Raw genomic sequence first — 25,742 nt, forward strand, 5'->3', positions numbered from 1 at the left:
CATATGTATAAATACAAATATACAGAGAAGGAATGTTCTGGGCACACAATAAGCTATACCCTCATACTGTACTGTCTAAGGGAATCAATATGGCACCTCCTCCTCCCATATGTATAAATACAAATATACAGAGAAGGAATGTTCTGGGCACACAATAAGCTATACCCTCATACTGTACTGTCTAATGGAATCAATATGGCACCTCCTCCTTCCATATGTATAAATACAAATATACAGAGAAGGAATGTTCTGGGCACACAATAAGCTATTACCCTCATACTGTACTGTCTAAGGGAATCAATATGGCACCTCCTCCTCCCATATGTATAAATACAAATATACAGAGAAGGAATGTTCTGGGCACACAATAAGCTATACCCTCATACTGTACTGTCTAAGGGTAAGGCCACACTAAGCGATAGCGCGGCGATTTGACTCGCCGCGACTATTCGCCGCGACTTTTAATCCTCAATCGCTGGCGAAACTTTGGCGCTGGCGTCTATGGGAAATCGCGCAAAATCGCCAGCGTAAAAACACACGCGGCGATCTTTTTCTATTGTCGCTCGAAATCGCCTAGCGAGGCGATTTCGAGCGACAATAGAAAAAAGATCGCCGCGTGTGTTTTTACGCAGCGATTCCCCATAGACGCCAGCGCCAAAGTTTCACCAGCGATTGAGGATTAAAAGTCGCGGCGAATAGTCGCGGCGAGTCAAATCGCCGCGCTATCGCTTAGTGTGGCCTTACCCTAAGGGAATCAATATGGCACCTCCTATCCCAGGTATAAATACAAATACAAGCTGATACTGTTCTCTCTAAGGACAGGTGTATATAGATGTGTCAGTACAAGTAGGTGCCACACAATTTAGAGTTACAATGTGTCGTAGCTGAATCACAGCCCTTTAGAAGAACAACAAACTCTTATGAAGCAGTAAATGTCAATTGCAGTGTGTGCCCTGCGTGTGTGCGAGTCGCATTAGCAGCTGCGCTCATTACACGTCTCCAGTCATTAAACACAAGTGCACAAATAAGGGGCACGGAACAGACAGATGGGGGAAGAGATTCCTGCACCGGACACTGGCTAATCAGAGAGGAACCTGTTAGGAACATTAGAGGGAAATGAGCCTCACGCTGAACAATAAAACACAGTAATGAGAATATTCTCAGGTCAAAAGGCAAGTTTTCCCCCAAAATGTTGGGTTCAAGGAGTAAAACTTGTCATTAGGTTTAGCGTATGCTGTAAAGCTGCTTTGTCATTGCAGAGGTGCTGCCCTAGGGTAACAGAGGGGCAGAGAGCAGAATCTGGTCATTAGGACCCAGGACACATCCGTGCAACTGTCGGGAAGCAGAAACTGGCACATTGAGTTCAGCATGGGAATAAGCTCTAGTGCCATCTGTAGACTGAATGTGGTACTGCAGCAATGGTAATTTAATAGTCCTTGGGATGTGCCATATTATTACTCTATTAGACCCCGGCTGAACCAGGTGTTGGGATGTCGACCGTAGGAAATCTTTTAAAAGCAAAATGAATATTTAGGGGTATTGGGGTGAATGTGGAGCAGAGAGCTTGTTTTAATCCCTTTCCCTTGCAATTAGATTTACCCCACTTTCTCTTATACCGTGGCCCCAATGGAATGTGTAGGGTCTGAGTGCCGGAAACGCCCTGTACTTAGTTGCATCATTTAACCTCTAACCTGACAGCTAATTGTCCCTTAATTGAAACCTCAATTTGTACCAGTTCTGACATTCGCCACGTGGCTCAAAACACCAACAGATATCTGAGAGCCAATAGGAACTGGGATGTAAAGGGAAAGTATGACCATACTGGGCTCTAAAACCTTTATACAGACTCAGCACTGAAATACAGTGTTTGCAATTGGCTGAGAAGAGTCCAAATATAGGCTGATTATTTGTCACTGGCCTCTCGGCTATATTGTAGCCTTGCTCAGAGTCACTTAGAACCCACCCGTCACTGCATCAGAGAACCCGCCCGTCACTGTATCAGAGAACCCGCCCGTCACTGTATCAGAGAACCCGCCCGTCACTGTATCAGAAGACCCGCCCGTCACTGTATCAGAAGACCCGCCCGTTACTGTATCAGAAGACCCGCCCGTTACTGTATCAGAAGACCCGCCCGTCACTGTATCAGAAGACCCGCCCGTCACTGTATCAGAAGACCCGCCCGTCACTGTATCAGAAGACCCGCCCGTCACTGTATCAGAGGACCCGCCCGTCACTGTATCAGAGGACCCGCCCGTTACTGTATCAGAGGACCCGCCCGTTACTGTATCAGAAGACCCGCCCGTCACTGTATCAGAGGACCCGCCCGTCACTGTATCAGAGGACCCGCCCGTCACTGTATCAGAGGAACCCGCCCGTCACTGTATCAGAAGACCCGCCCGTCACTGTATCAGAGAACCCGCCCGTCACTGTATCAGAAGACCCGCCCGTCACTGTATCAGAAGACCCGCCCGTTACTGTATCAGAAGACCCGCCCGTTACTGTATCAGAAGACCCGCCCGTTACTGTATCAGAGGACCCGCCCGTCACTGTATCAGAAGACCCGCCCGTCACTGTATCAGAAGACCCGCCCGTCACTGTATCAGAGAACCCGCCCGTCACTGTATCAGAAGACCCGCCCGTCACTGTATCAGAGGACCCGCCCGTCACTGTATCAGAAGACCCGCCCGTTACTGTATCAGAAGACCCGCCCGTTACTGTATCAGAAGACCCGCCCGTCACTGTATCAGAAGACCCGCCCGTCACTGTATCAGAAGACCCGCCCGTCACTGTATCAGAAGACCCGCCCGTCACTGTATCAGAGGACCCGCCCGTCACTGTATCAGAGGACCCGCCCGTTACTGTATCAGAGGACCCGCCCGTTACTGTATCAGAAGACCGCCCGTCACTGTATCAGAGGACCCGCCCGTCACTGTATCAGAGGACCCGCCCGTCACTGTATCAGAGGACCCGCCCGTCACTGTATCAGAAGACCCGCCCGTCACTGTATCAGAGAACCCGCCCGTCACTGTATCAGAAGACCCGTCCGTCACTGTATCAGAAGACCCGCCCGTTACTGTATCAGAAGACCCGCCCGTTACTGTATCAGAAGACCCGCCCGTTACTGTATCAGCGAACCCGCCCGTTACTGTATCAGAAGACCCGCCCGTTACTGTATCAGAAGACCCGCCCGTTACTGTATCAGAAGACCCGCCCGTTACTGTATCAGAAGACCCGCCCCGTTACTGTATCAGAGAACCCGCCCGTTACTGTATCAGAGAACCCGCCCGTTACTGTATCAGAGGACCCGCCCGTTACTGTATCAGAGGACCCGCCCGTTACTGTATCAGAGGACCCGCCCGTTACTGTATCAGAGGACCCGCCCGTTACTGTATCAGAGGACCCGTCCGTTACTGTATCAGCGAACCCGCCCGTTACTGTATCAGAAGACCCGCCCGTTACTGTATCAGAAGACCCGCCCGTTACTGTATCAGAAGACCCGCCCGTTACTGTATCAGAAGACCCGCCCGTTACTGTATCAGAAGACCCGCCCCCGTTACTGTATCAGAGAACCCGCCCGTTACTGTATCAGAGGACCCGCCCGTTACTGTATCAGAGGACCCGCCCGTTACTGTATCAGAGGACCCGCCCGTTACTGTATCAGAGGACCCGCCCGTCACTGTATCAGAAGACCCGCCCGTTACTGTATCAGAGAACCCGCCCGTTACTGTATCAGAGGACCCGCCCGTTACTGTATCAGAGGACCCGTCCGTTACTGTATCAGCGAACCCGCCCGTTACTGTATCAGAAGACCCGCCCGTTACTGTATCAGAAGACCCGCCCGTTACTGTATCAGAAGACCCGCCCGTTACTGTATCAGAAGACCCGCCCCGTTACTGTATCAGAGAACCCGCCCGTTACTGTATCAGAGGACCCGCCCGTTACTGTATCAGAGGACCCGCCCGTTACTGTATCAGAAGACCCGCCCGTTACTGTATCAGAGAACCCGCCCGTTACTGTATCAGAGGACCCGCCCGTTACTGTATCAGAGGACCCGCCCGTTACTGTATCAGAGGACCCGCCCGTTACTGTATCAGAGGACCGCCCGTTACTGTATCAGAGGACCCGCCCGTTACTGTATCAGAAGACCCGCCCGTTACTGTATCAGAAGACCCGCCCGTTACTGTATCAGAAGACCCGCCCGTTACTGTATCAGAAGACCCGCCCCGTTACTGTATCAGAGAACCCGCCCGTTACTGTATCAGAGGACCCGCCCGTTACTGTATCAGAGGACCCGCCCGTTACTGTATCAGAAGACCCGCCCGTTACTGTATCAGAGAACCCGCCCGTTACTGTATCAGAGGACCCGCCCGTTACTGTATCAGAGGACCCGCCCGTTACTGTATCAGAGGACCCGCCCGTCACTGTATCAGAGGACCCGCCCGTTACTGTATCAGAGGACCCGCCCGTTACTGTATCAGAGGACCCGTCCGACAGTGGGGAAACTGTGTATCTAAAGTGGCTGTTGATCCTTTCATGGACTGCAGTCTTTGCAAGTGCGACTTCCAGAAATCGATATTGTTCCTAAGTGATAACGACTTTGTTGGCGTTCCTCAGAGGACTTCCCCGGGCCACATGGAAGTGCCATTTTGCCAAAGGAAAATGAATAAACGAGATTTCTAAAGGGCTGATGCTTAACACCGGTGAGGCTAAAGGTCACACTCATTGTGGACGTATCAAACCACTTCCAAATGACTTGCAAATATATTCCAGTCCATAGTGAACGCTTCCCCTTTCCTGCGAGTCTCTATTAAGTGTAGGAGAAGGTGAGGGACATCAAGCAGAAAGGAAGGGTGAACGGATACAAATTTCCAAAGTCATAAATCCTTATTTAACGCCAGTCGGGCCAGAGGCAAACAAGCCATTTTGTCTAAATGCCACGTCTGATTAAGCCGGCCGCTAAGTGACAAGTGAACTTTAACATTAATATGATATTATTTAAATAACGGGGGGCTTTTTGTGTTTCCGCTAAAAATGATGAATGATTTGCAGACAGCTCAATCGACGTAGAGCGAGGGGCCCCTTTAATGAGATCTGACACGACGAGAGACGTATGCCGGGGGATTGTTACAGCTCGAGTGGCCGCGACCCTTCCTGCTCTGATTGGCCACGCTCACTGGAGCATCCATTTCAATTGCCGAGCGGCTCCCCGCTGCATTTTTACATTTAGATGGTGTCATTTTCATATTACTCTTAATCAGAGCAGTTTGTAAGGCCTCGCCCGGGGGGTGGAGTTGCACGGGACCGAGCTTGGTTAACCCTTTCCAGAGGCCAATCAGTTTAGGACAATCAGGAGAGGAAGGGAATGGTATGAAGCGAGGTCACATGGCTGCCCAATGAAGAGCAATTAATGTAGGTCAGGTCCATGAAAGGTCCATAAAAGGTCCATGAAAGGTCCATGAAAGGTCCATGAAAGGTCCAAAAAACATGTGCAAATGGTACGTCTCCTGCTGTTGCCCAACTACAAGTCTCACAATAGAGGAATTGGTGCACTATGCCAGTAACTGTACCATTATAAATCACAAAACAATTTAATGAAAGGAGAAAAAAACTCACAGTTCACCCCAGTCCATGGGTGCCAAAATCTTATCTTAAAAATTCAAATCATTTATTAGGACATACAGACGACCGCCTAACGCGTTTCGTTCCTTCATTCGGCACTAACTCACTATGAGTAAAGTGCCCCAGTAGGCACGAAATGCGTTAGTTGGTCGTCTGTATGTCCTAATAAATTATTTGAATTTTTAATTATAACTGGTTTTACTTTTGGAGAAAACTCACAACCTTTTGCTGTTCCAACTACAAGTCTCACCATCCCTGGGCAGTTGACTTGATAAGTAGACGATTGTGGCCAGGCCCAAATTTTTGTCTTGGGCTCCCAGAGCCACAGGGTCCTAGCACCTGCCATTTTCGCATGCAACTGCCTCCCCCACCATGCGAGCGCATATTCGCTGGTGATTACCGCTTCTTTGAACGAGGCTGGGCCACAAATCCGGGCGTGATTATGGCGACACTTATATAAGGATAAAAAAATCTCACATTGTATACCATTCTGCCCAAATATGTTTCCCACCTGTCTGGTTTTGTCCCGGACAGCCCAGTTTTCGGGAGGACTGTCCGGATCAATACTGCCGCCTGGTTTTACAAATTTGGATTCCTTTAGATTTACACAGTGTCCGCCCATTCGCTATGTCAAAGCTCCTCCCACCAACCCACGCAACATCATCGGCCCACCCCCATGATGTCATTGGCCCGCCCCCCTGCCCGGAGTTCCCAGACGGGAAAGGCGACATCCCTGTGCCCAAAATCCTTTGTGGGTGACTAGATAGACTTTTTTTGTAGTCATGTTTTATAGGGAATACTGCAAGAGTGACATTCTGCCCAGGAGGGGGGTCGTAGTTTGGGGTCAGACCATGTCAACAACAACTTGTGTATTGTCCCTGTAGAACTACAAGTATCTCACAACTGCAGGAAGGTGAGATGGATCATTGTACAGGTATCGGATCTGTTATCAGGAAACCCATGTATCCACTTAATCAAAATAATCCAAATGATTAAAACTGATTTCCTTTTTCTGTGTAATAATAAAACAGTCGCTTGTACTTGATCCCCACTAAGATATAATTAATCCTTATTGGAAGCAAAACCAGCCTATTGGCTTTATTTCATGTTTATATGATTTTCTAGTAGACTTAAGGCATGAAGATCCAAATTACAGAGAGATCTTTTATTTTGGAGATCCCCAGGTCCTGAGCATTCTGGATAACAGGTCCCATACCTGTACATTGTTATCAATAAAAGTTTTCAGTAATAAACAACTTGCTATAAATGTCATTTATTGTCTCTTTGTTCAAAATGTTCTGCTGAGGCGCATCTACTGAATGAAATAATAAAGTTTTGCCCCTACCTTACTCTTACCTTCGTAACATTCCTGTAAGTACCCTGGAACTCTTCCCCAGATTTGCATCTGTCTCTCTCAGCTGCAACACAGTAAAAGAGCTTGCAATTAGTTACTGTCTGTGTGTATATGATATGGGGGTGTCTATATATTATACACTTACTGTCTGTGTGTATATGATATGGGGGTGTCTATATATTATACAGTTACTGTCTGTGTGTATATGATATGGGGGTGTCTATATATTATACAGTTACTATCTGTGTGTATATGATATGGGGGTGTCTATATATTATACACTTACTGTCTGTGTGTATATGATATGGGGGTGTCTATATATTATACACTTACTGTCTGTGTGTATATGATATGGGGGTGTCTATATATTATACACTTACTGTCTGTGTGTATATGATATGGGGGTGTCTATATATTATACACTTACTGTCTGTGTGTATATGATATGGGGGTGTCTATATATTATACAGTTACTGTCTGTGTGTATATGATATGGGGGTGTCTATATATTATACAGTTACTGTCTGTGTGTATATGATATGGGGGTGTCTATATATTATACACTTACTGTCTGTGTGTATATGATATGGGGGTGTCTATATATTATACAGTTACTGTCTGTGTGTATATGATGTGGGGGTGTCTATATATTATACAGTTACTGTCTGTGTGTATATGATATGGGGGTGTCTATATATTATATAGTTACTGTCTGTGTGTATATGATATGGGGGTGTCTATATATTATACACTTACTGTCTGTGTGTATATGATATGGGGGTGTCTATATATTATACACTTACTGTCTGTGTGTATATGATATGGGGGTGTCTATATATTATACAGTTACTGTCTGTGTGTATATGATATGGGGGTGTCTATATATTATACACTTACTGTCTGTGTGTATATGATATGGGGGTGTCTATATATTATATAGTTACTGTCTGTGTGTATATGATATGGGGGTGACTGTGCCTATATATTATATGGGTCAGTAGAAGTCTGGGAGCTCCTGACAAAGGGGGAGTTTGTGGAGCCCCCAATCACTATTAACTAAGGCTGAACGTTCTTTCACATTGTTTCTTCTGGTTCCAATTAACACTTTTCCATCAATCCTCCCTAATTGTAGTAGTTAATTAGAGTTTGTTTATATGCGAGTGGCTTCGTTTGTCACAGTTTTGCCACAAACTCGCCTTTGATGCAGAAGAATAAAGTTTGGAAAGGGCTGAGAGAGACACAAGGATTGGCCGATAGTGGGAGAGGGTATTAGCAGCCATCTGTCTCAGGAGACAGCCGGATAGTTAGAGAGCTGAGAGATATTTAATTAGGGAGAGATAATGAATGCTTCAGCCAACAGAACATCAGGGTGGATCAAGGAGGCCTTCCAAGTGGTTAGAACTCATCACCCCCAACTTCTGTTCCAGCCCCACAGGCTTGTGTGTGACATCTTCACTGGGAGAGGATGGAGCATGTGACACGTTGGAATGGCTGGTAATTGGCCAAGGCCTTGGGAAAAGTCATCTGATCCCCACGTTTGTGCATAGGAGCTGACACTCGCTGACATAAGTGCAGAATAAGCGGCACAGAGTTGGACTTACCCTTTCTCTTGCTCTCTGGATCTTCTCTCTGTCCTGACTTAGGTTCTCCAGGATGTTCTGGCCGATTTGTTCTGGGAGAAATAAAATCCAAATGGATAAGAGAGAGCAGAGATGGGACGATGCACTCACTCACTAACACATTACATCACACAGAAAATCAAATGCACCAATCAGAAGGCAAAGTGGGGATGTTGGTGGTTAGTTGCAATAGAATGAACTGGTTTTGGTGCTTTCCCAAGTGGTACCTATATGCAGACCAATAGGAACAGTAATGCAACTGACCTACTGTTTCCATCTTGCCCTGACACATCCACTTTGCCCTGATGTCTCCATCTTCCATCTTGTCCTACTGTCTCCATCTTGCCATACTGTCTCAAACTTGCTCTACAGTCTCCATCTTGTCCTGTCACCATCTTGTCTAACTGTATTAATATTGACCTACAGTCTCCATCTTGCTCTACTGTCTCAATCTTGTCCTACTGTCTCATCTTGTCCTACGATTTCCATCTTAGCTTAATGTCTCTAACTTGTACTGTCTCCAACTTGTACTGTCTCCATCTTGTCCTACTGTCTCCATCTTATCCTACTGTCTCCATTTATCCTACCGTCTCCATTTATCCTACTGTCTCCATTTGTCCTACTGTCTCCGTCTTATCCTATTATTCTCCATCTTGCCATATTGTCTCCATCTTGTCCCACTGTATTAATCTTGCCCTACAGTCTCCATCTTGCCCTACAGACTCTATCTTGTTCTTCTATCTCCATCTCATCCTAGTGTCTGCTCTTCCCCAAATGCCTCCATGTCCTACTGTCTCCATCTTGCCTTACTGTCTCAATCTTGTCCTATTGTCGCCATTTAATCTTATATTCTCCATCTGGCCCTACTTTCTCCATCTTGCCCTGCTGTCTCCACCTTGACCTACTCTCTCAATCTTGTCATAATGTCTCCATCTTGCCCTACCGTCTTCATCTTATCCTACTGACTCCATCTTGTCCTACTGTCTCCAACTTATCCTATTGTCTCCACCTTAGCTTAATTTCTCCATCTTGCCCTACTGTCGCAATCTTGTCCTACTTTTTCTCCTGTCCTACTGTCTCAATCTTGACATTTAGTGAGTTATGATTCCTAACTCCATAATTAGGGCCCTCAGTAATGTAGGGATGAGCAGCAGTCTGTGGAGACCCAGTTGTGCCCATAATAAAGCAGTGTAGGGATAAAAGCAACATTTGTGACAAAGATAAAGTGTGGGCGTACAGCAGCCCCAATATTGAACAAAATTCCAGACAGAGGGCTCGGCATGCTCAGTCCCCTCACACAAAGACTTCTTGTCCCATGTATTAATAATGGAGTTCCTGGAGAATTGCACTGGGAATGGGAGGATCCAGCTGTCCCCATCTACATTTCCATAAACAATGTAATTGGGCAATAAATGAAAATGTAAATACATTTACATTCCAATTCAACAAAGAATGTGAATAGTCACAAACTACCTATTGTCCCCAGTAATAGCCCAGCACAACAGATCTGCCAAAATTCACCATTAAAAATATATATATAAATATATATAGATATAGTGTGTGTGTATAACCTAAGGTTGCAGACACTGATAAAAGCTGCAGCTAGGAATTCCCCAATATCCTAAATATTCAAAAACATATATATACAACAACCATTGACTCATTACATATTTATTTCTGTATCAATACAAATAGACAGAGAAGGAATGTTCTGGGCACACAATAAGCTATACCCTCATACTGTACTGTCTATGGGAATCAATATGGCACCTCCTCCCATATGTATAAATACAAATATACAGAGAAGGAATGTTCTGGGCACACAATAAGCTATACCCTCATACTGTACTGTCTAAGGGAATCAATATGGCACCTCCTCCCATATGTATAAATACAAATATACAGAGAAGGAATGTTCTGGGCACACAATAAGCTATACCCTCATACTGTACTGTCTAATGGAATCAATATGTCACCTCCTCCTCCCATATGTATAAATACAAATATACAGAGAAGGAATGTTCTGGGCACACAATAAGCTATACCCTCATACTGTACTGTCTAAGGGAATCAATATGGCACCTCCTCCAACAGATGTTGGGAGAGCTAGGGAAAGCTAGGGACATGTCATTGCAGTCTCCAGCTCCCCCCCTCCCTCCCCCCCTCCCCCCCCCCTCTCTCCTTTCTTCGTCCTCCCCAGTTTCTTTTTTTTTTTTTTCTCTTCTTTTCTTTCTTCTCTCATGCATAATGACTGTAAATTGCAAAAATTGTTAATAAAAAAAAAAAAAAAATATGGCACCTCCTCCTCCCATATGTATAAATACAAATATACAGAGAAGGAATGTTCTGGGCACACAATAAGCTATACCCTCATACTGTACTGTCTAAGGGAATCAATATGGCACCTCCTCCTCCCATATGTATAAATACAAATATACAGAGAAGGAATGTTCTGGGCACACAATAAGCTATACCCTCATACTGTACTGTCTAAGGGAATCAATATGGCACCTCCTCCTCCCATATGTATAAATACAAATATACAGAGAAGGAATGTCCTGGGCACACAATAAGCTATACCCTCATACTGTACTGTCTAAGGGAATCAATATGGCACCTCCTCCTCCCATATGTATAAATACAAATATACAGAGAAGGAATGTTCTGGGCACACAATAAACTATACCCTCATACTGTACTGTCTAAGGGAATCAATATGGCACCTCCCATATGTATAAATACAAATATACAGAGAAGGAATGTTCTGGGCACACAATAAGCTATACCCTCATACTGTACTGTCTAAGGGAATCAATATGGCACCTCCTCCTCCCATATGTATAAATACAAATATACAGAGAAGGAATGTTCTGGGCACACAATAAGCTATACCCTCATACTGTACTGTCTAAGGGAATCAATATGGCACCTCCCATATGTATAAATACAAATATACAGAGAAGGAATGTTCTGGGCACACAATAAGCTATACCCTCATACTGTACTGTCTAAGGGAATCAATATGGCTCCTCCCGTATGTATAAATACAAATATACAGAGAAGGAATGTTCTGGGCACACAATAAGCTATACCCTCATACTGTACTGTCTAAGGGAATCAATATGGCTCCTCCCATATGTATAAATACAAATATACAGAGAAGGAATGTTCTGGGCATACAATAAGCTATACCCTCATACTGTACTGTCTATGGGAATCAATATGGCACCTCCCTCCTCCCATATGTATAAATACAAATATACAGAGAAGGAATGTTCTGGGCACACAATAAGCTATACCCTCATACTGTAAGCACAATAAGCTATACCCTCATACTGTACTGTCTAAGGGAATCAATATGGCACCTCCCTCCTCCCATATGTATAAATACAAATATACAGAGAAGGAATGTTCTGGGCACACAATAAGCTATACCCTCATACTGTACTGTCTAAGGCAGTGATCCCCAACCAGTAGCTCGTGAGCAACATGTTGCTCCCCAACCCCTTGGATGTTGCTCTCAGTGACCTCAGAGCAGGTGCTTATTTTTGAATTCCAGGCTTGGAGGCAAATTTTGGTTGCATAAAAAACAGGTGTTCTACCAAACCGAGCCTCCTGTAGGCGGCCAGTCCACATATGGGCTACCAACAGTCAATCACAACCCTTACTTGGTACTAACTAGGAACATTTTTCATGCTTGTGTTGCTCCCCAACTCTTTTTACATCTGAATGTTGCTCACGGGTGGAAAAAGGTTGGGGACCCCTGGTCTAAGGGAATCAATATGGCACCTCCTCCTCCCATATGTATAAATACAAATATATAGAGAAGGAATGTTCTGGGCTTAATAGTCTCATTGTTTTCTGGTTAAAGTGTTAAATAAATTGACTTGTAGCAAAGCAGTAGAAAGCGCTAGACTCAGGGCTAAGCCAGCAGACATGAAATAGTGAGAAGCAGAAGAGTTGGGTCTTTAGTCGGTGCCCTCGGATCAGGAAAGTTCTGTGCTCTGACCAGAAAGGGCTTTAAAAAACCTGAACTTCTCCAAGTGGTACAAAAGCCACGGAGGGGTGAGGGCTGTGTAGGCTCCGCTCTGCCTGATGCTCCACTGCCTTTGAATACAAATTAGCGAGGGGTAATCACAGCATATTTATGAGGCGCTCCCCCCTCCCGTGTATCCTCTATTATTCATCACATGCGCCCCGACCTCGACTCTCCCCTGTTCTGACAAATCACAGTTGATTAAGACAAATCTTTATTAGTTCGCTAGTCAGCTTCCCCATTTATCATTTACAAACCTCATTCTCCCTTGTTTTTGGGTGTAATAGAAGAGGCGCAGACACGGCCCCATTCTCTGGGCAGAAAGAATTGTTTGTTACCCATAATAAGTGCAAAGACAAGCGCCGCACTCACTAATAGATGATAAAACGCCCCTTTAATAGGAACAAATGACTCGCAGGGGCTCAGCCAGCAGCTCAATTACACCGGCCGGGGGTTACACAAATCCGAATAAACTGATGTGGGGGTCGTCCAGGAAACGCACATTCCAGGTCAGGGGGAAAAAAGAATATAAAAAATGATTTCCAGACGTTTCAGTTATAATTGCGCTAGACACAGACTTCCTTCTATAGACTGTGTGGCCTTTATTTGTGCTCCTGTGTGATTGGTCAGTTCCAGTCAATTCCACCAGTTTCATGTAAAAAGGAAGAAATATAAAACAGAATAAAAGAAGTAGTTTATATGGTACCCGATCCTGTATCGAACCAAGTTCACGAAATTCGGACGCGACTTGGACACACAACCCACATTTTTAACTGCTTCGACCACCTCCCCAACTGCCTTATCCACATCCTGATCCGCGACCTGCTGACCTTAAACAGGAAGTGCTGTTGCCATTGAACTGGAAGTGATGTCATCAGAAGTGGGTGGGGGGTAGAAAAAAGTTTTAAAAATGTGTACCGACCCGCGTGTAACCCATCCACTATTTTGGATTCGGCCAAACCCCTGAATCCTTCGCGAAAGATTCAACCTAATACCGAACTAAATCCTAATTTGAATATGCAAATTAGGGGGAGGAGAAAACATTTTTTACTTCCTTGTTTTGTGACAAAGTCAAGGGATTTCCCTCCCCGCTTGACTTTGTCACAAAACAAGGACTGAACTACAATTCCCAGACAAAGGCAAGCGGTTTCACTCCCCGCCCCTAATTTTCATATGGAAATAGAATTCAGATTTGGTTCGACCGGGCAGAAGCATTCGGCCGAATCCGACGAAAAAAGGCAGAATCCTGGCCGAATCCTGAATCAAATCCTGTATTTGCTGCATCCCTAGTCCATATAACTCAATGGGGATTGGATAGATCAGCCCAAAGGCCAGTGGGTGAGACTCTAGACAGAGGACAAGGGCCCCTGAAGTTCTGGACTGGCCATACACCTATTCCTGTGCCGTGTGCTAGATCAACATAATCTGACGCACTCCATTTGTGTGAGCGGGGGCAGCATCAGGAAGAGAAGAGCAACATGGGGCCAAGAATCGCCCTTGCTGAGCAGACTGCATGAAGAATCTGTTGTGTGGGGCCAACTTAAGTTTTGGGGTTGTGTCAAATGGGAGGTGTGTGTATCACTAGAGTATAAACAATCAGGGTTATTTCCTAAGACAGGCCCTGGGCAGGGAAATACCAGCAGCACATTGTCACATCAGTCCCAAAAAGTCTGTAATATACATTTAAACTCTGACTGTGAGTCTTGGCCAAGCCCATTCCATTGGTTCATATCTGAGGACTCCTGGTGAAGATTCTATACCAATGTAGTGGGTGAGTTGTTTCTTAAATCACTTACAGTACAAATATTTGTATTAATTTTCTCAAATCTCAGAATCCCATTAGCGATGCACCAAATCTACTATTTGGGATTCGGCCGAATCCTTCTTGAAAGATTTAGCCAAATACTGAATTAATTTTGTTTATTTTTTTTTAAAAGTTTTTATTTTTGCATTTTAAGTTTTAAACAACAGTTGTAAAGAAGAGAAGTGAGAAAAGAAAGGTTTGGAGAGAGAGGAGAAAAGAATCAACATTATAAAGCTAAATTGATTCTTAATTTGCATATGCAAATTAGGGACAGGAAGGGAAAAAGTGGAAAAAACTATTTTTACATCCTTGTTTTGTAACAAAAGGTTATGTGTTTTCCCTTATTAGGATTTGTATTCGGTTCTACCAGGCACAAGGATTCTGCCGAATCCAAATCCTGCTGAAAAAGGCCGAATCCTGGCTGAACCCCGAACCGAATCCTGGATTCAGTGTATCCCTAAATTCCATACAGTCTCGAACCAATTCAGTAGACAGGTGAAGTAAAAAAAAAAAACCTTGGATTTTCAAGTTTATGAGAAAATGAAATTTTGAATATCTGATTCCTGTTAATTTCAGTGGTAGATCTGAGCTTGAGAGATGAAACTTCCAACTGATTCAAGTTTGAAACTTCATAAAATGATAAACATTTGGGATTTGAGATCATGAAAAAAGTCAAATCATTCGTAAATCATTACCCAATTCAGTAGACAAGTGACGTAAAAAAAACCTTGAATATTCAAGTTTTTGAGAAAATGAAATCTTGAATATCTGATTCCTGTTAATTTCAGTGGTAGATCTGAGCTTGAGAGATGAAACTTCATAAAATGATAAACATTTGGGATTTGAGATCATGAAAAAAGTCAAATCATTCGTAAATCATTACCCAATTCAGTAGACAAGTGACGTAAAAAACCCCTGGAATATTCAAGTTTTTGAGAAACTGAAATCTTGAATATCTGATTCCTGTAAATTTCAGTTGTAGACCTGAGACCTGAGCTGGAGAGATGAAACTTCCAAATGATTCAAATTTCAAACTTCACAAAATGATAAAACATTCGGGATTTGAGATCATGAAAAAAGTCAAATCATTCATAAATCATGAGAGAACGCAATTATCTCCACTCAACCTTATCAAACCAAAATCTCTGTCCTTAAAATAAATCAACCTCTTAAATTAACAGAATTGTGAAAACTAAGAATTGGATTTGGTTCAGAAATCGACGGAAGCTTTGGGGGAAGATTCGGGGTTTCTCTAATGTATCTCTTTATTTATAGAAGATTCCATTTGATCTGATACAATTCCCACCAGAGTGTTATTTAGATATACAGGTATTGGACCTGTTATCCAGAATGCTCAGGACCAGATAAGGGATCTTTCCATAATTTGGATCTTCATACCTTAAGTCTACTAGAAAATCATATAAACATGGAATCAACCCAATAGGCTGATTTTGCTTCCAATAAGGATTAATTATATCTTAGTTGGGATCAAGTACAAGCTACTGTTTTATTATTAAAGGGATACTGTAATGGGAAAACATGTTTTTTTCAAAATGAATCAGTTAACAGTGCTGCTCCAGCAGAATTCTGCACTGAAATCCATTTCTCAAAAGAGCGAACAGATTTTTTTATATTCAATTTTGAAATCTGACATGGGGCTAGACATTTTGTCAATTTCCCAGATGCCCCAGTCATGTGACTTGTGCTTGCACTTTAGGAGAGAAATGCTTTCTGGCAGGCTGCTGTTTTTCCTTCTCAATGTAACTGAATGTGTCTCAGTGGGACCTGGATTTTACTATTGAGTGTTGTCCTTAGATCTACCAGGCAGCTGTTATCTTGTGTTAGGGAGCTGCTATCTGGTTACCTTCCCATTGTTCTTTTGTTTGGCTGCTGGGGGGAAAGGGAGGGGGTGATATCTCTCCAACTTGCAGTACAGCAGTAAAGAGTGACTGAAGTTTATCAGAGCACAAGTCACATGACTGGGGGCAGCTGGGAAATTGACAAAATGTCTAGCCCCATGTCAGATTTCAAAATTGAATATAGAAAAATCTGTTTGCTCTTTTGAGAAATGGATTTCAGTGCAGAATTCTGCTGGAGCAGCAATATTAACTGATTCATTTTGAAAAAAATGTTTTTTTCCATGACAGTATCCCTTTAAAGAAAAAAAAGAAATTTTTAAAAAAATTTGTATTATTTGGATAAAATGGAGTCTATCGGAGATGCCTTTCTGTAATTTGGAGCTTTCTGGATACTGGGTTTCCGGATAACGGATCCCATACCTGTATATATTTTTCTAGGATTCATTCTTCATTGGTATATAATGATAGGATTTAATCAAATGAAGAACGTGGTTGTTAATTACTCCCGTGGAAGAGATTCTGATCGCTTTAACCCTTCGGTTCCGCAGGAGCGTCTAATTAAAGATCCGCTCGTTACAAAGTATCGCTCCTCTTACGCCCGAGTCATTTAGCGAGGTGTTAATCCAATATGGAAGTCTGGGTAATTTCTCCCCGTTTAGAAGTGTTAAGAAATATAATGACTGGCCTGATCTTGATTAAAGCGTTTATAGTCCTAATCAGAAACTGACAGTCAGATCAAAGATAGCAACTTAAATCTCCGCTCTAATTGCCTTTAGAACGCCACACCTCGGGCTTGTCTTTGCTTTCCTCCTTTTTTTTTTTCTTTTCTCAACAACCAAATTGTGTTTAAGAAAAGATCTAACAGTTCTTAGCAGTTCATTATCCAATAAAAGCAGGGAAAGCTTGAAAGTTATCTTCACAATTAGCCAAGACCTGGGGGAGTCCGACAGGAGTCGGCATTACGGGGCTCTACATTAAAACACCTTAATTATATTTGCCAAACGAATTCCATTCTAACGCCGGTGTCATTTTCAGATTTTGACACAAAAATGATTATTTTGCGTATCGCTTGACAAGTGCAGTGATATAAGCGTCACCTGTGTGAGATCCTCGCGCCTCTCCGTTTCCTCGCTGGTTCCCATATAATTGCACATAATTAGGGGAGATAATTAGTCACGTCTCATTTGAGTGGAGCATAAGGATGTGTTTATATAAAGGTGGGTACCAGTGTGGCCCCGTGTGTTACAGATTATACACAAGAAAAGGGATGTAAAGGTGACACCTGTATTGGCCCAATGAGATGATGATCACACATTCCCGTCCTGCTTTACTAATTACTGAAGCCCCTCTCCATGGCTCTTGCTGGCCCTTCCCGGCTGAGATTTGTGGGCCGCATTCCTTCCCAGTTCTATTACTGAGCTCTCACTGCCAAGTAATGACTCAAGGTACAAGATGACCTGGATCTGGAACCGACAGTCGCTGCTTTAATACAAATAGGACTTGTTCTGAAGGGGCCTCATTACCATGACGCCTCATTACGCACAAAACTCGTGTGGCACCAGATGCTGGACACATACACACACATATATATATATATATATATATATATATATATATACACAACAAACACACATATATATACACACGCACAAAACAAATATACACACACACATATATATACAAACACACACAAACATACACACACATATACACACACAAACACACAGAGACACACACACAAATATACACACACATATTTACATACATACACAGAAATACACACACACACACACAAATATACACACATATACAGACAGACACACACAAACATACACATACATATGCACAAATATACACACACACACACACACACACACACATATACACAGAAACCGTCTGGATTCTCAGGATATCTCATGGTATTGCCTGCAGTCTGATCTGGTGGCCACACACAGACCAATAAAGCTCCCAGATTGGCTCCTACAAATGAGTCCAGTGTCAGACTGGGGGGTCTGAGACCCACTGGAGCCGCAGCCATAGAGACCCACATCCCCCCCAGGCTTTCCGCCGCAACCCCCCTTTCACTTCCCCGGACCCCCCACCCCAGCTGCAAACCCCCCCATTCACCTCCCACCCCAGTCACAACCCCTATCCACAACCTTATTCTTTAGGGGTCGGGAGGGGAGGCCAGGGAGCAGGTCTGGGTTTCCGGGTGTCCCACTGGCCCAGTCCGACCCAAAAGCTCATTGGTCCGTGTATTGGCAGTGTCAGATGGGTCTGGGGGTCTGACCCTCATGGGGCCCCACTAACCCAACAGGCAGGGATGCACCAAAACCACTTTTTGTTGGGATTCAGGTGAATATTGATTCTTTTACTAAGGATTTGGCTGAATCCCTAATTTGCATATGTAAATGAGCGTAAAGGAGGGGGGGATCTGCACACATATAAAAACATTACCAATTTCCTTAATTATGTGACCCAAAGTCATGTGATTTTAAGGGTTCAATTGGGTTGGGACAGGCACTGAATGTGAATCCTGCAGAGAAACACTTGGAATCGTCTGAATCCAGAAGCTTATTCCTTTCTATCCCACCCTCTCCCCACAGGTCTCTCTGGGTCCCCCGGTTGCTGGTAGATCCATTTATTTGGAGACTAGTTTATGCCTAACTCTGCACAATGATGTCCAATTAATCCCACCAACTGGTTCAGAGATCAGCGTGGCCTTTATATTCTGATGAGTCCAGTCCATACAGCGGTGTCCATTCCTGGGTTGGCCAATCACCCCACAGACGGGTCAGAAGAGATCACTAACTGATATGTCGGACCCTTCCTTGGGATCAGCCGGGAGCCATTGAGCAGCTTCATTCCTCCGACGTGTTTGTTTCCTCAGCAAACAGGAACGTTCAACGGGACGGAAGGAATTCCAATTAGCCGCAATGATTTGATTGTAAGGATTTTATGTGAAATAATAAAGTGCTTCACCTGGCCGGGCCGCTAATTAGAAAGAGCAGCTCGTTATTCTTTATGACGGGACCCTCCCTCCATTGATTATTATGAAATAACGGTTTATTGGCACTAAAACGAGATGGGAAATGCACTAGGCGAGTCCTTATTGTGCGGCGGGTTTTCTCTCATCATGTTTTTAATTTTCCTCTCCACTCGATATACGTCAATATACATTGCTATGAGTCACTATATGTCTTTATACGTCACTATGATTCACTATACGCCTCTATACGTCACTATACATCGTTATATGTCTCTATACATCGCAATACATTGCTATACATCACTATACGCCACTATCCGTTGCTATACGTCGCTATACGTCTCTATATGTCACTATACGTTACTATAAGTCACTATACGTCGATATACGTCGCTATACGTCTCTATACGTCGCTATACGTCTCTACACATCACTATACATCGTTATATGTCTCTATACATTGCTATACGTCACTATATGCCACTATCCGCCGCTATACGTCACTATACGTTGCTATACTTCACTATAAGTCACTATGCATCGCTATACGTCACTATACGCCTCTATGCATCGCAATAAGTCTCTACACATCACTATACATCGCTATACGTCACTATACACCACCAGGGGCGATCCTGGCCCCTCTGCCGCCTGAGGCAGCAGCAGTTGCTGCTGCCCCCCCCACCCCAGAAATTCACTCTTAAAGTACCAGGAGCAGCATTTTTGCTGCCCCTGGTACCTAGTGGGGCGCTGCTGCCTGAGGTCACAGCCTCAACTCGCCTCATTGGCGAAGCACCCCTGTACACCACTATCCGTTGCTCTAAGTTGCTATACGTCACTATATGCCACTATACGTCACTATACGATATACGCTATACGAGGCCTCGGGCAGCGGGGATTGTGCGTTGGGAACTCGTCACATTTTATTGCTGTATAATTTTGAGGGTAGACTTTTCCATAGCTTCTAATAATGACTGTAATTCATCCGTGGCCCCCATTGTGTCCCTGGGCCCCGTGAGATGATACAGGGGCCCCTCCAGCACTGAACCTGCTCATGGGCCGCTGGAGATCCGCGTCAGCTTTCGGAATCACCAGACGCTTTAGACTCTATCATTACATTTGCTGAACATGATTTTTTCATTGGCTCATTCCCCAGGGCTCTCAATGTTTAAACAGCTCCCTCCCATGTAAAGCTTTGCACTAATATTGATCCATCCCGACCCCAGAGTCTTCCACCATCAGCCAGAGCCTCCGCTGCACTGACAACCCCTAAATACGACTCTCTAATCTCTTGTTTAACCACTTGTACCCCCCCTGCTCACATAGCGACTTTAATTCCACATTTACACAGTGACTTCTATGGGGGCACATTAAGTTAACAGGCACTTGACCCCGGCAATATCAACAATGTCCTCACACTGACACCAGCAGGAACAGCCTCCCAATAATCAACTTATTTGTCCTTAGTCAACAATCACTTGTAATGGGAAACTAAATCTGTCAGACTAGAGGTATTCCCTGTACTAAGCACAATTCAGCAGGAACAGTCCCTAAGTTTGCTCATAGTCTGTACAGAGAGATCCCATAAAACTATGGCACATAGGTATTCCCTGTACTAAGCACAATTCAGCAGGAACAGTCCCCTAAGTTTGCTCATAGTCTGTACAGAGAGATCCCATAAAACTATGGCAGCATAGGTATTCCCTGTACTAAGCACAATTCAGCAGGAACAGTCCCTAAGTTTGCTCATAGTCTGTACAGAGAGATCCCATAAAACTATGACAGCATAGGTATTCCTCTGTACTAAGCACAATTCAGCAGGAACAGTCCCTAAGTTTGCTCGTAGTCTGTACAGAGAGATCCCATAAAACTATGGCAGCATAGGTATTCCCTGTACTAAGCACAATTCAGCAGGAACAGCCCCTAAGTTTGCTCATAGTCTGTACAGAGAGATCCTATAAAACTATGGCAGAATAGAGAGGGCACTTCTGGGCCTTTTACCTTTGTACATCTCTATATGACATTTATAATACAAATAGCTCCGGCACAATTGAAACCCCTTGGATATAATTTCACAATAATCAAATGTAAATTGCGAGGCGCAGACTTGTGAATCCCGTTCCCAAGTCGAGGGAAGACATCAGAACGAGGAACGTGCGAGAGAGACAGAGAGGGGCTGAGAGGGGAACCAGCGTGAATGATTAAGGAAGATGAAAGGCAAACTAAGCCACTCTATGATACTACATCCCCACTCAATGTCTCCATTTCAGCAGAGACAGCCTATTACAGGTATGATTAACATACTATCAATTATTTAGGATCCCAGGGTTGGGACTGAAGATATTTTTATTTTAATTAGCAGCAGCATCTGTCCTTAATTTTCCAGGTGAAAGTATCAGGCCAAGAGAATCTCCTCTGAGGAAAGACGATTTCCATATTCTCACACTGGATCTGGCTCCTATTTATTCCCCTTTAGATACTGCAGATACGATCCTGCACTGCGGGGGGCGCCCCCTATGAAAGGGGCAATTGCACTGACGGAATAAAGCTCCCCATAGACGCAAACATTTCTCTTGCCGAACAAGCGATTTTAGGGAAGCCCGACCAATCCTTCGAAATTATCGTGCGGTTAGTGGGATTCGAACGATCGTACATCTTACGATTTTTCGGCCGACATCTGTCAGAAAATTTATCGGCCAGGTTAAAAAATCTTTGTGGGTCCCAGTGCAATGTATGTATGTCTGCAGGGCCAAGCAGCTCCCCTTTGTTTTCCTTGGTCTTTTTAGTTGATGAACAATTCGTACGATCATTTCGAGATAATCGTGGTCTCACGATGACGATCGAATCTTTTAAAAATCTTTATATCTATGGCCAACTTAAGTCTTTGTTTTATATGCTCTTTAATGAAAGAGAACAAACGATTGGGTGACTGGGCAGGGGGTTAAATTAGAGCAACAAGTCCAAAATACACCCCTGTGCATTGTGGGTAAAAAAACAAGGGAATTTGCCACTAAATTTTGCACTTTTGGATCAGCAGCTCCTTTTAGAGTAAATTTACATTCATTTGTTGGGTTAAGCTGTCCTATAATGAAGCATTATGAAAACAGCAGTCCTGCCTTGCTTTATGGCAGAGATTCTAGACATACACTCGGAGTCAGGGAATGTATTGGGAGGCAAATCAATTGTTTGATTAAAACTGAGTCTATGGGAGATGGACTTGTAATGTGGAGTTCTCTGGGTAATGGTTTCTGGATAACTTGTATAAGTAGGAGATAAAATGACTAATCATGAACAGAATGCTAGTGCGTAGAGGGTTAAAAGAAGCCTGGAAATGGACCTATGAACCCCTTCCAAGCTGCCCCATTGGGATCTCAGTGTCACTGGTGTAATTTGGCAGAAATATTTAACTTCCCCATTGAATTGATTTCACCCGGGTCTCTAAATCAGCTGCCGTCCTTTCCAGGGAAAAAGTGCCTGAAATCTCCCGCGGGGCCCCTCGTAGACCCCCATCCCTCAACTTGATTGGATCCGAGTGACAGATTATTTTGTCACCATAAGTGGTTGAAGCAAAACTTCTGTTGTTCCCCGTCATTGGTCACTTTGCATGGGGGAGGGGCTACGGCTGTTTTTGGGAGGAAGAACCTTTAATTCCATCAGTCCAAATTTCATCCCAACTGTGTGATTGACTGCTTGCAACTATCCCGTTTCCATGGAAACCCTCTTATTCTGTTTTATAATTCTACAGGTATGGGATCCATTATCCAGAATCCCTGGTAATAGATTGTAAACCTGTAATAATAACAATGTTCAAGTAGCCACATGTGAATGATACCGGGGAGAATCCCCCAGCAAGTTAAATGTTTATTATTGGTGGGGGGGGGAATATGATTGGTCTCCAGGGAGGATCCCACTCAGACTATTGGCTCATTAGCACAAAGTGACAGCACAATCAGCAGTTGTCACTGTGTTCGTACAATTCCCCTGTGTGCATTTAATTGTAGTCGTCTCTGTTGGCTCTTTTGTTAGACAAATCATTGTGGGGTCAGTGGGGACACAGAGATGTGACCCCCTCCATTTCCATATCATTCTGCCTTTATCCCAGCCACCAGGGTTTGTGACATATTAGTGAGGTCACTGACGTATGGATCCACAAACCGAATCTAAGTCTCATCCACAAACCGAGTCTCAGTCACATCTACAAACCTAATCACAGTCGCATCCACAAACCGAATCACATTTGCATTCACAAACAGAATCACAGTCACATCTACAAACTGAATCACAGTCGGATCCACAAACCAAGTTGCAGTCGCATCCACAAACTGAATCACAGTCACATCTACTGTACAACTGCACTGTGATTTTATTTGTGAATGTGACTGTGATTCGGTTTGTAGATGGGACTGTGATTTGGTTTGTGGATGCGACTGTGGTTCAGTTTGTGGTGCGACTGTGGATGTGACTGCTACTCGTTTTGTGGATGAAACTGTGATTCAGTTTGTGGATCCGACTGTGATTCGGTTTGTGGATGTTTGTAGATGCGACTGTGATTCAGTCTGTGGATTTGACTGTGGATGCGACTCGGTTTGTGAATGTGACTGTGATTCGGTTTGTGGATGCGACTGTGTTTCAGATGCGACTGTGTTTCGGATGCGACTGTGATTCAGTTTGTGAATGCGACTGTGATTCGGTTTGTAGATGAGACTGTGAATCGGTTTGTGGATTCTACTGTGTTTTGGTTTGTGGATGCGACTAAGATTCAGTTTGTGTATGCGACTGTGATTTGGTTTGTGGGTGCGACTGTTTCGGTTTCTGGTTTTGACTGTGATTCGGTTTGTGGATGAGACGGTTATTCAGTATGTGGATGCGACTGTGTTTCAGTTTGTGGATGCAACTGTGATCCGGTTTGTGGGTGTGACTGTGACTCTATGGATGCGACAGTGTTTCAGTTTGTGGATGGAACTGTTTTGGTTTGTGGATGCAACGGTGTTTCAGTTTGTGGATGTGACTGTGTTTCAGTTTTTGGATGCAAGTGTGATCCGGTTTGTGGATGTGACTGTGTTTCAGTTTTTGGATGCAAGTGTGATCCGGTTTGTGGGTGTGACTGTGTTTTCGGTTTGTGGATGTGACTGTGTTTCAGTTTGTGGATGCGACGGTGTTTCAGTTTGTGGATGTGACGTTGTTTCAGTTTGTGGATGTGACTGTGTTTCAGTTTGTGGATGCAACGGTGTTTCAGTTTGTGGATGTGACTGTGTTTCAGTTTTTGGATGCAAGTGTGATCCGGTTTGTGGGTGTGACTGTGTTTCGGTTTGAGGACGCAACTGTGATTCAGTTTGTGGATGCGACGGTGATTTCAAATTGTGAATGTGACTGTGTTTCAGTTTGTGGATGTGACGGTGTTTCAGTTTGTGGATGTGACTGTGTTTCAGTTTGTGGATGTGACTGTGTTTCAGTTTGTGGATGTGACTGTGTTTCAGTTTGTGGATGAGACTGTGTTTCAGTTTGTGGATGTGACTGTGTTTCAGTTTGTGGATGTGACTGTGTTTCAGTTTGTGGATGCAACTGTGTTTCAAACAGAAGAAAAAGCATTTCCCAGACTAACGAGCAGCCGGGTAGGAGCGCAGTGATGCAGCTGAGCAGAACTGTCACCAAACTGCCTTTAATGAATCAAACTGAGCTGCAAAAAAAGCGGATTGAGAAAAGAAAAGACGGGGGAGAAGAAAGGGCCCGGGCTACGCTGAGGAGGAGGCACACACAGGCCTGAGACTAATTGAGGCAGACGCATGACAGACCGGAGTGGAGAGCAGCTGCCCAGGTGGGGGGTGAACTGCTGACAGGGGGTAAATGGGGCGAGGGAAAGGTCCCCGCCTGGAGTGGCACAGGATCACTCGCGCCCACTGCCTGTCAGCACCCATCACCAGAACTAATGAAGGGGCAGCCTTTGGATTTTTTTTAGACCTTCTCGTGTCGGGAGCTTTTCCCACCTATCAGCGCTTGGCTAAGGGTGTGTGACACTCGTTTAATAATTAATGTGCTCAAAGACACGCTGAGATGGAAATCAGCACTTTCCTCTGAGTCTGCCCTCAACCCCGGCAAATGGGAGCTGAAGGCGAGGTGGGGCCCGGGCGTAATTAGCCGTACACCATTCCTGCAGCTGAGGGGTTAATAAGGGACACATTCCTCTGCACCCCTTGTACTCATTACTGCAGCAATTAGCCGCATTACCTGCCCTGAATTCAACAAACACTCCCTCCTGACAAACCCACAGAATGGCCACGTACATTACACTACTCAAGAAATACCAATGGCTTTATGGGGGTCTTAGATACCCCCCCCCCCCCCCCAAAGTCAGAGAACAACCTAAGTGCTGTTCAAAGAAAAAAATATGCTAATACAGTCATATGAAAAAGTTTGGGAATCCCTCTTAATTCATTGGCTGAGCTTTCAAAGTAGCAACTTCCT

General features: G+C 44.3%; 1 protein-coding gene across 6 annotated transcripts in view; it reads right to left on the reverse strand.

Moving 5' to 3' along the window:
- The window catches only part of vti1a.L (vesicle transport through interaction with t-SNAREs 1A L homeolog), a 178,266-nt gene that overhangs the window by 57,190 nt on the left and 95,334 nt on the right, over nt 1-25,742 (reverse strand). For 2 of the 6 annotated variants that reach the window (XM_018224422.2, XM_018224423.2), the window contains 2 exons: nt 8,575-8,645; nt 6,976-7,037 (listed from right to left, as the gene is read on the reverse strand). The exons of 2 other annotated variants lie outside the window; for them this stretch is intronic. In XM_018224422.2, coding sequence (XP_018079911.1) covers nt 6,976-7,037; nt 8,575-8,645 — 133 coding nt within the window. Of the gene's footprint in view, nt 1-6,964; nt 7,038-8,574; nt 8,646-25,742 lie in introns of all 6 variants that reach the window. 2 more of the 6 variants (NM_001090849.1, XM_018224425.2) reach the window with 1 other exon arrangement.

The sequence above is a fragment of the Xenopus laevis genome, chromosome 7L (assembly GCF_017654675.1).
Source record: "Xenopus laevis strain J_2021 chromosome 7L, Xenopus_laevis_v10.1, whole genome shotgun sequence".
Classification (NCBI taxonomy): Eukaryota; Metazoa; Chordata; class Amphibia; order Anura; family Pipidae; genus Xenopus; species Xenopus laevis.